Genomic DNA, 11,004 nt, shown 5'->3' with positions numbered 1-11,004 from the left:
TGGGAAATACAACATTTGGGCAGGAAAACAAAAATACCTGTCCTCACCTAGGTCCATGGGCAGAGGCCTAGGGGTGGAGCCCTAGCCAGGGACCTTGCCCACCTCTACTCAGCACTTCCCTTCCCCCTTTCCATATCATTTAAAGGGACCACAACCGTCTCTTTCCGGCACTTCCCTTCCCATCTTCCATGTCAATACCAACAGTGTGTGCTTTCTGTGAGTCACATGGTTTAATCCTTATGATCCTTTGCAAAATAGGCATAGTGGTCTCCTTTTACATTTTACAGAAGAGGAAGCTAAGGCCTGGGTTAGGTAGCTGCCTGACATTTTACTGTAAGTGCACTGTGTGCTCAAGCCCAGGGTTATCTCATCTAGACCATTAAAGTCACATAGTGCTATGTAAGAAGACACTGAGCATCCAGCCCCAGCTCGCGACCTGGCTCAGCACTTGCCGGGTGTCTGCCTTCTCTTCCCACAGGCTCTGAGTTTCCTCGAGTCAATCCCTGATTAGTGGTATCAAGCTCAGCACTGTTTCCATTGTACTTCATTCTTAATTCCCGGCGCTGTTGTAAGTACAAACTCTCTACTGTGGGAAATGATTAAATGATTCAGAGGTCTGAGGTTAAAGCAGAGCTGGCTCTGATCCCTGTTGCTCACTGGTTCCTTTTTCCCCAGGGAGGAGGATGGCAAGACAGCTTGTGGCCATGAGCTCTCCCCGGTGCTCCTGGGGCTAAGGCTGGGGCTGCAGCCATGGGACTAGGTTGGCCCCAGGCCTGGCTGCTGGGTCTGCCCACGGCTGTGGTCTATGGCTCCCTGGCCCTCTTCACCACCATCCTGCACAATGTCTTCCTGCTCTACTATGTGGACACCTTTGTCTCAGTGTACAAGATCAACAAAGCGGCCTTCTGGGTTGGAGAGGTAGGGCCAGGGTTGGTGGCCAACACGGGGGAGGGGGTGGGGTGGAGACTAGAGGGTACCCAGGCTGCCAGGCAGATTGCAGGTACCAGGTACCATCCAGTCGGGTATGGGCAGTCCAGGTTGTTCACCAAGACTCAGCAAGAAAAGCTGTGGAGGTCTTTTTTTTGATATGGAGTTTTGCTCTTGTTGCCCAGGCTGGAGTGCAGTGGCACGATCTCGGCTCAATGCAACCTCCGTCTCCTGGCTTCAAGCCATTCTCCTGCCTCAGCCTCCTGAGTAGCTGGGATTACAGGCATGTGCCATTACGCCTGGCTAAATTTGTATTTTTAGTAGAAACAGGGTTTCTCCATGTTGGTCAGGCTGGTCTCAAACTCATGACCTCAGGTGATCTGCCCGCCTCCGCCTTCCAAATTGCTGAGATTACAGGCCTGAGCCACCACACCCCGAAAAACTGTGGAGGTCTCAATGACTCCTCCTTGGTGAGGACTAGCTCAGCTTTCCTGGCCACTGTCTTACATAGTCTAGGTTCTATATACTCATATATATAATATGTTCACATATATAAATTTATCAGCTGCACACATTTACCAGCTGGACTCTGGATGGGTGGGAGTTTGAGGGGGGCAGTGGCTTGACTGGCAGAATAGGTTTTTTTGTCATTTTTTGAGACAGAGTTTCGTTCTTGTCGCTCAGGCTGGAGTGCAGTGGCACAATCTCAGCTCACTGCAACCTCTGCCTTCCTGGTTCAAGCAATTCTCCTGCCTCAGCCTCCTGAGTAGCTGGGATTACAGGCATGTGCCACCATGCCCAGCTAATTTTTGTATTTTAGTTTCGCCAGGTTGGCCAGGCTGGTCTTGAACTCCTGACCTCAGGTGATCCACCCACCTTGGCCTCCCAAAGTGTTGGGATTACATGTGTGAGCCACCATGCCTGGCCAGAGTGGGTTTTAGCAGAGGAACTGACAAGAGCAAAGGTTTGCAGGTAGAAAAGCTGGTGCCATCTTTGACGGGTGGTGAGCAGGCTGGGGTGGGGGATCCCTGGAGAAGAGGCTGCCTAGAGCCCACCTGCCCATCTCCCCTCTGCCTGCAGACGGTGTTTCTCCTCTGGAATAGCCTCAATGACCCCCTCTTCGGCTGGCTCAGCGACCGGCAGTTCCTCAGCTCCCAGCCCCGGTTGGTGTATTGGGAATAGCTCGTAATTGGTTCAGTCCCACGCTACTGCTACCGTGTTTTGGGTGGGGAAGGAAGGGGAGACTATTTCAGTATTGCCCATGCCCCTTCCCTTCCTGGGGTCCAGGTTCGGGTTGGAGAGGTGGCCTTGGATACACCCTTGCCTGGCTCGGCAGGGGAAGAGACCTACCCTGGCTTGGCTTGGCTGGCCCCTCTGGACTCTAGATTGCAAACACCCTCTGCTGCTTCTGGAAGATTCCTTTGCCCCATCCTTGCTGGAGTCTATCATCACCCCCAACCTTGATAAGTGGGCATCCCATACACTTTGGCCATCAGCCTGACAGGCTGAAATTGGGGCAGAGGAGGGAGTATACCCAGTGATGGTTGTGCTTCCTAAATTGTAGGCTGGGGGCTGGGGGGATAGTGGAACCACCCTGTTGTGAGTCCCACCCTGGGCCTCCATCCCTCCCCTGGGGCCTGGGCAAGGGGAACTGCGGCCTGCCAAGGCTGACGGAGCATGTCTCAACAGCCCTCCTTTCCTTGGCAGGTCAGGCGCCGGGCTCTCCTCAAGGGCCGTGGTGCTGGCCCGGGTGCGGGCCCTGGGCTGGCATGGGCCGCTGCTGGCGCTGGCGTTCCTGGCGTTCTGGGTGCCCTGGGCCCCAGCTGGCCTGCAGTTCTTGCTGTGCCTGTGCCTCTATGACGGCTTCCTGACGCTCGTGGACCTGCACCACCACGCCTTGCTGGCCGACCTGGCCCTCTCAGCCCACGACCGCACCCACCTCAACTTCTACTGCTCCCTCTTCAGCGCGGCTGGCTCCCTCTCTGTCTTTGCCTCCTATGCCTTTTGGAACAAGGAGGATTTCTCCTCCTTCCGTGCTTTCTGCGTGACACTGGCTGTCAGCTCTGGGCTGGGCTTTCTGGGGGCCACACAGCTGCTGAGGTGGCGGGTTGAGGCGGCCCGAAGGGACCCAGGGTGCTCAGGCCTGACTGTGGATAGCGGGTGAGTGGCCAGCCTCGGCTCTTCAGGTCCTGACCAGCAACCTTCTAAGTCTGATTTTGGTGCTGGGTCCCTGGCCGATGGGGGCTGCCCTTGGCTGTGTTGGGGGATAACTGGCCAGCCCCAGGCAGTTCTCCACTCCTTTCTGCCCCACAGCCTGTGTGGAGAGGAGCTGCTTGTGGGCAGTGAGGAGGTGGACGGCATCACCTTGGGCCAATATCTCCGGCAGCTGGCACGCCATCGGAACTTCCTATGGTTCGTGAGCATGGACCTAGTGCAGGTATGGGGAGCAGCTCCTGGCCCCTCCTCAGCTGGCTATGCTTCACTCAAGGGGACAGACTCCTCAAGAGCTGGGAACTCTGCCAGGCGTGGTGGCTTATGCCTGTGGTCCCAGTACTTTGGGAGGCTAAGGTGGGTGGATCACAAGGTCAGGAGTTCAAGACCAGCCTGGCCAACATAGTGAAACCCTGTCTCTACTAAATATACAAAAATGAGCCAGGCGTGGTGATACACATCTGTAATCCCAGCTACTTGGGAGGCTGAGGCAGGAAAATCACTTGAATCCCTAAGGCGGAGGTTGCCATGAGCTGAGATGGCACCACTGCACTCCAGCCTGGGCAACAGAGTCAGACTCCTCAAAAAAAGAAAAAAAAGCTGGGAACTGAGTTCCAGGCCACCCAGGAGGTCTGCCGGGCTAGTCAATGGCAGGAACGCAGGTTGGGTAGTCAGGAGGCCTGGATTCTAGCTCCCTCTGAGCTATTCCCTCCTTGTGTGATCTTAGGCAGGTCCCGCGCCGTCCTCTCCTGTAAAGTGAGGATATGAGACAGAGATGCCCCTTTGGGGACTCTGTAACAATCTTTTTAAGACACCAAGGGCTGTCAGTTGCAGTGGCTCATATCTGTAATCCCAGCACTTTGGGACACCAAGGTGGGAAGATTGCTTGAGCCCAGGAGTTCGAGGCTGCAGTGAGCTATGATTGTACCACTGCACTCCAGCCTGGGTGGCACAGCAAGATTCTATCTCTAAAAAAAGAAAAGCCAAGTGCTGTACCTGAAGCATGTAGTATATAAACTAGCTGAATTTAGAAATAAATTGTTCTCATGTTATAAAATTTGTTTCACTAATGGTTTTCTTTTTCTTTTTCTTTCTTTCTTTTTTTTTTTTTTTGAGACAGGGTCTCACTCTGTTGCCCAGGCTGGAGTGCAGTGGCAGCGATCCTGGCTCACTGCAACCTCTGCCTCCTGCATTCAAGTGATTCTCCCACCTCAGCCTCCCGAGTAGCTGGGATTACAGGCACACACCACCACGTCTGACTAATTTTTTGTATTTTTAGTAGAGACGGGTTTCACCACGTTGGCCAGGCTGGTCTCAAACTCCTGGCCTTAAGTGATCTGCCTGCCTTGGCCTCCCAAAGTGTTAGGTGCTAGGATTACATACGCGATTCACCGTGCCCAGCTTCACTAATGTGTTTTCAACTAAAAAGAAAAAACTTTTAATTGCTCCAATACTAATTTGTCTTGCCTTCTAACTTTTTAGCAAAGTCAGATAGCACCAGGAATGTGGTTTTAGATTGTGTTCTGGCATGTTCTGTGTTAGGGAGATGGGGAAAAAGGCCTGCTCTCACTCTTGCTGCTCTGATGATAGGGGCTGGGGGTAGGGGGAATGTGTGCTCCCCTGTTGACTTCCAGCCTTGTCAGCTCCCCCTCGCCCCCCAAAGCCTCCTCACTGTCTCTGTCGGGTTGCAGGTCTTCCACTGCCACTTCAACAGCAACTTCTTCCCCCTCTTCCTGGAGCATCTGTTGTCTGACCATATCTCCCTTTCCACGGGCTCCATCCTGTTGGGTGAGTGGGAGCCTCAGGTGCTTCATGCAGGCTGGAAGGACAGAGGCTTGCACCCCAGAAACCCTAGCCCAGCTGTGGGCATGGCCACCTCACCTGCTGGGACCCTGGTGGCAGAGGGTGGGGAGGAATCTGTTGTGGGAGTTGCACCTCCTAGCCCCCAGCTGTTCTCCGCAGGAAGGGGTGGACAATCTTTTTAAGACACCAAGTGCAGGCCGGTGCAGTGGCTTAAGCCTGTAATCCCAGCACTTTGGGAGGCTGAGGCAGGTGGATCATGTCAGGAGATGGAGACCATCCTGGCCAACATGGTGAAACCCTGTCTCTACTAAAAATACAAAAATTAGCTGGGTGTGGTGGTGAGAGCCTATAATAATCCCAGGTACTCGGGAGGCTGAGGCAGGAGAATCACTCCAGGAGGTGGAGGTTGCAGTGAGACAAGATCGCGCCACTCCAGCCTGGCGACAGAGCAAGACTCCGTCTCAAAAAAAAAATAAAAGACACCAAGTGCTGCTGGGTGCAGTGGGCATGGGGGGGCAGGGTGTAGTGGCGGTTGGTGGGGGGTGAGGTGGGGAGGCTGCATTGGTGTTGGTCCTCTTGGAGATGGTATTGCCCGAGGGGATGTGGTGCAGTGGCTGGTTAACAGCAAGGAGTATCGTCTGATGGGCATGGGTGTGAGTCTTGACTCTGCTTATCTGGTGGGTGGCCTCGGGTGGGTTAGTTCATCTTTTTGGGCCTCTCTCATCTGTAAAGTGGGGATGATATTAGTACTCACCTTAAGGGGCTGTGAGGATGAACTAAGACCGTGAAGCCCTTAGCACAAAGCCCAGTGTATTGCTAGTATACAGGAATGCAGTTGGCTGTGAAGCTGATGGCTCTCATTGGCACTGTGGCAGTGCCCTTGACAAGGCCGGGCCCCGTCTCCCTCCCCAGGTCTCTCCTATGTCGCTCCTCATCTCAACAACCTCTACTTCCTGTCCCTGTGCCGGCGCTGGGGCGTCTACGCGGTGGTGCGGGGGCTCTTCCTGCTCAAGCTGGGCCTTAGCCTGCTCATGTTGTTGGCTGGCCCGGACCACCTCAGCCTGCTGTGCCTCTTCATTGCCAGGTACACCCCTGCCCACCCTCCCCTCAACACCTCCCTCCCACACCTTCATTCCTGCCTCTCTCTGCCTCCACTGCAGCAACCGTGTCTTCACTGAGGGCACCTGTAAGCTGCTGACCTTGGTGGTCACCGACCTGGTGGACGAGGACCTGGTGCTGAACCACCGCAAGCAGGCAGCCTCGGCACTCCTCTTTGGCATGGTTGCCCTGGTGACCAAGCCAGGCCAGACCTTTGCCCCACTGCTGGGCACCTGGCTGCTCTGTTTCTATACAGGTGAGGGCAGGCAAAGGGCTCTTAAGGCTCCAGGGGGCACAGCTGACCTGGCACACTGACTGGCAAGCCTGGGCTCTGGGTGCAGTGAGGGAGGGCGGCAACCAGTGCCCCCCCACATGGCTAGAGTCACTGGGTCACAGATTCCTCCATGCTTTCTTAGTTTATTCATTTATTCATTCATTCAACAAATATGTACGGAATCCCTTCTCTGTAGGCCCTGGTCTAGGTGCCAGGGAGCTAACCATGAATAAGACAGACAAGGTCTTTGCCACCGTGGAGCTTGCATTCTAGTCAGGGGTGGGGTGGGGTTGGGAATAAACAGCCAAACAAGACATTATCAGGCAATGATAGTGTTATGCTGAAATTGGGGTGATGTAAGGTGGCATGAATGAGAAGCTATGTCATGTCATCAGGGAAGGCCTCACCGAGAAGGTGACCCTCGAATGTGAGCTGAATGGCAAGGATTTGTCTAGAAGAGGTCTCAGTGAGAGGCAGAGGGAACAGCAGGTGCAAAGGCCCAGGGTATCAGGGGTGATCGATTAGCAGATGCAGCAGGAAAAGTAAAGAGGGCTTTGTTGATCAAGGCAGTGCTAGAAGCAAGCTGTTGGGAGGGTTTTATTTTAATTTATTTTTTGAGATAGCGTCTCCCTGTCACCCAGGTTGGAGTGCAGCGGTACGATCTTGGCTCACTGCAGCCTCGACCTCCCAGGTTCAAGTGAGCCTGACACCTCAGCCTCCCAAGTAGTTGGGACCACAAGCACATGTCACCATACCCAGCTAACTTTTTGTATTTTATGTAGAGACGGGGTTTTGCCAGGTTGCCCAGGCTGGTCTCGAACTCCTGAGCTCAGGTGATCTGCCCACCTCAGCCTCCCAAAGTGCTGGGATTACAGGTGTGAGCCACCATGCCTGGCTAGGGAGGGTTTTAAACAGGGAAGTGACATGGTATGATTGACTTTTTAACAAAATTCTCTCTGGGCTCGGTGAGGTGGCCCATGCCTGTAATTCCAGCACTTTAGGAGGGTGAGGCGGGCAGATCACTTGAGGTCAGGTATTCGAGACCAGCCTGGCCAACATACCGTGGAACCCCCATCTCTACTAAAAAATTGCAAAAATTTTTTAGCTGGGCGTGGTGGTGCATACTTGGGAAGCTGAGGCAGGAGAATCTATTGAACTCAGGAGGTGGAAGTTGCAGTGAGCTGAGATTGTGCCACTGCACTCCAGCCTGGGCAATAGAGTGAGACTCTGCCTCAAAAAAAAAAATTCACTCTGGCTGCCATATGGACAGCAGATCATAGGGAGGCCAGAATGGAGACAGCAGGGAGATCTTTGGGAGACTGTGGCAGAGGCCATGGAGACTTGGACCAGGGTGGTGGCAGGTGGGATATGTTTTGGAGTTGGAGGGGAGATGAAGGATTGGGTGTTGGAGAGAGATGGTGTGAACTGAATCAGGGAACTGAGGAGGACTTTGAGGTTTTGGGCCTGAGTTATTGGGTGGATGGTGGTGCCTGTCACTGAGACAGGAAGAGTAGGAGAGGAGCAGGTTTGGGGGAATCAGGAGTTGTGATCTGGACACATCCATGTGGCGTCTGAGATGTCACACCATGGACTTGGAGGGCACCAAGGCTTGGAGGGCAGTGGGCTGATCATGGCTTTCTGTACTCTTTTGTCCTAGGTCATGACCTCTTCCAGCAGTCCCTGATAACCCCTGTGGGGAGTGCCCATCCCTGGCCAGAGCCCCCAGCTTCAGCCCCTGCACGGGCCCCAACGCTCCGCCAGGGCTGCTTCTACCTGCTGGTGCTGGTGCCCATCACCTGTGCTCTGCTTCAGCTCTTCACCTGGTCCCAGTTCACACTGCATGGGAGACGCCTGCACATGGTCAAGGCCCAGCGCCAGAACCTGTCACAGGCCCAAACCCAGGATGTTAAGATGGTGTGAGAGGTGTGGCAAGGCCAAGGCCACCCCACTGAGGATGGTGCTGGCAGCCGGGGGCAGGAGCCATTTTTTTTTTTTTTAAGGATTTCATTGTTTTGTTTTGTTTTGAGATGAAGTCTCAATCTATTGCCCAGGCTGGAGTGCAGTGGTGCAATCTGGGCTCACTGCAACCTCTGCCTCCCAGGTTCAAGCGATTCTCCTGCCTCAGCCTCCTGAGCAGCTGGGATTATAGGGCGTGCCACCACACCCAATTAGTTTTTGTATTTTCAGTAGAGACAGGGTTTCATCACGTTGGCCAGGCTAGTCTTGAACCCCTGACCTCAAGTGATCCGCCCAATTCCAAACTGCTGGGATTACAGGCATAAGCCACTGCGCCTGGCCTAATTTTTGTATTTTTTAGTAGAGATGGGGTTTCACCATGTTGGTCAGGCTGGTCTTGAACTCCTGACCTCAAGTGATCTGCCTGCCTCTGTCTCCCAAAATGCTGGGAATACAGGTGTGAGCCACTGCGCCTGGCCAGGAGCCAGTTTTACCAGCATCCTGCTCCACCACTTTCCTCCAGTGCAGCCTGGAAGACACGGCAGCGGGGAGCTCCTGGATCTGAGTCAGGAGCATCACTGCAGTCTAAGTCCCTGCTTAGCTGTCTGGCTCAGCTTGGGCAAGGGCTGGGCTGTACGTGCTCAGGGATGTGATTCTCTAGCGGGGCAGGAGGAAAGAAGAGGACCAAGAAGGGATGGGGCTGCCCTGTGGTACACACGGGTCTGCCATGGGGCATGGAAGGCCACCCCGCTGCCTGGCTGGAGCTGGCCGCTGTGGTGGGCTCACTTTTGATACTGCAACTGCTCCCTTTTTCCGAGTCAGGGAAAGCTGACTGTAAGTCTCACCTCCCCCTTGGTCCAACCTTCTAGTGGTTTCTCTCAGAAGGTTCTCTGCTTCAACTGTGCTTGAAGTGGCATTGCTCCTCTGTTGTAAGCCTCCCCACCCCCACATGGCCTCTAAAGATGTTTATTTCCTTACAGACTGATTAAAGTCAGCCATTCTTTTTCCTCATGTCTGTACTGTGTGAGTGAGTGGTGGACTGCTGGGATTGAGAACCAGGATTCCTTACTGACTAGAAAAAGCCTCCGAGAGCATTTTTTTCTGAATAAGAGTGGTAGGTAGGCTGGGCACGGTGGCTCAAGCCTGTAATCCCAGCTTGAGCCACCTTTCACTTTGGGAGGCTGAGGTGGGTGAATCACCTGAGGTCTGGAGTTTGAGACCAGCCTGGCCAACATGGCAAAACCCCATCTCTACTAAAAATACAAAAAGTAACTGGGCATGGCGGCATGCGCCTGTAATCCCAACTACTTGGGAGGCTGAGGCAGGAGAATCGCTTGAACTCAGAAGGAGGAGGTTGCATTGAGCTGACATTGTGCCACTTCGTCCACTCTAACCTGGGTGACAGAGCAAGACTCTGTCACACACACACACACACAAAGAATGGTGGGTTACCAAGGTACCAGGGAGAAAAAGATTGGTTAACTGCATAGGCACTGGGCCCAAAATGACCATCGGGCCTGGAGCCAGCAGCCTCAGTGCCTTTCCCACGTACCACTGCTGGGCATGGTAGTCAAAGAGGAGCCTCTTTCAGGCCCAAGGTTCTCAGCCTTAGGGTAACCTTTGGAGCTTAAAACATACTGACATCTGAATTCTGTTCCTTGGGATTCTGATTTAATGGGTGTGGGGTATGGCCTGGGCAGTGGGATTTTGAACATCTCTGTAGGTGATTTTGTCATGCAGCTGGGGCTGAAAACCATGGCTCTCAGAAACCATTTCTCAAACTTGGCACTAGAGATTATTTGGGGCCAGGTATTTCTCTGTTGTAGACATTTAGCCCCCCTCCCCACCACTAGTTGGAACAACCAAATATATCTCCAGGCATTGCCAGATGTGTCCTGGGAGGCAAAATTGGTCCCAGTGGGGAACCACTGCTCTAGGCCAATGTTTTTTTACAGTCTGCATAGTGATTAAAAATGTAGGCTTAGGCTGTATGGCTTGGGCTTACATACTAGATTAATAAAAGCTAGTGCTAGGTACAGTGGCTCACACATGTAATCCCAGCACTTTAGGAGGCCAAAGAGGGCAGATCACCTGAGGTCAGAAGTTCAAGACCAGCCTGGCCAACATGGTGAAACCCTGTCTCTATTAAAAATACAAAAATTAGCTGGGCCTGGTGGCAGGCACCTGTAATCCCAGCTACTTGGGAGGCTGAGGCAGGAGAATCGCTTGAACTCGGGGCGCAGAGGTTGCAGTGAGCGGAAATCAAGATCGCACCACTGCATTCCAGCCTGGGCAACAAAGCGAGACTTCTCAAAAAAAAAAAAAAAAAAACAGGGAGGGGACATAGAGCTTTGGGAAATTGTTTAATCTTTCTGTGGCTCCAAATCCTTATCTGTAAAATGGACAATAAAAGCACATATACTTTGTAAGGCTATCGGGAAGACTAAAATAGGTTACCATTTGTCAAGCACCTGGCAATTTTCCTCCCAAGTGAAGGTTTTAAGTGGAGAAGTGATTAATCAGGATATCTCAGCGTGGGCCCTGGAAACTGCACTGTAATAAGCTCCCAGACTTCTGGTTTTTTTGTTTGTTTGTTTTGAGATGGAGTCTCACTCTGTCGCCCAGGCTGGAGTGCAATGGCATGATCTTGGCTCACCACAACCTCCGCCTCCCGGATTCAAACGATTTTCCTGCCTCAGCCTCCTGAGTAGCTGGGATTACAGGCATATGGCACC

The 11,004-nt window shown here is 53.2% G+C and overlaps 1 protein-coding gene across 1 annotated transcript; it reads left to right on the top strand.

Annotated features, from left to right (window-relative positions):
* On the top strand, window positions 1–9,276 carry MFSD13A (major facilitator superfamily domain containing 13A). The gene is made up of 9 exons (XM_012439544.2): window positions 1–568; window positions 676–918; window positions 2,008–2,090; window positions 2,635–3,087; window positions 3,241–3,364; window positions 4,830–4,926; window positions 5,854–6,025; window positions 6,102–6,295; window positions 7,971–9,276. The coding sequence occupies exons 2-9, from the start codon at window positions 751–753 to the stop codon at window positions 8,231–8,233; spliced, it is 1,554 nt and encodes a 517-aa protein (XP_012294967.2). The 5' UTR covers window positions 1–568; window positions 676–750; the 3' UTR covers window positions 8,234–9,276.
* Window positions 9,277–11,004: the final 1,728 nt, after the last annotated feature.

Source organism: Aotus nancymaae, unplaced genomic scaffold (genome assembly GCF_030222135.1).
Source record: "Aotus nancymaae isolate 86718 unplaced genomic scaffold, 86718_ANA_hifiasm-v0.15.2.pri h1tg000010l, whole genome shotgun sequence".
Lineage (NCBI taxonomy): Eukaryota > Metazoa > Chordata > Mammalia > Primates > Aotidae > Aotus > Aotus nancymaae.
Note: the sequence above shows the minus strand (reverse complement) of the source record. Positions and strands in the feature narration are given on the sequence as shown.

Bases quoted from the DNA above. Each gene is read 5' to 3' on its own strand.
- MFSD13A (XM_012439544.2), top strand. From the start codon at position 751: ATGGGACTAGGTTGGCCCCAGGCCTGGCTGCTGGGTCTGCCCACGGCT. The intron at 919-2,007 runs GTAGGGCCAGGG...CTCTGCCTGCAG, and splicing joins CGGCCTTCTGGGTTGGAGAG to ACGGTGTTTCTCCTCTGGAA. The intron at 2,091-2,634 runs GTTGGTGTATTG...TTTCCTTGGCAG, and splicing joins TTCCTCAGCTCCCAGCCCCG to GTCAGGCGCCGGGCTCTCCT.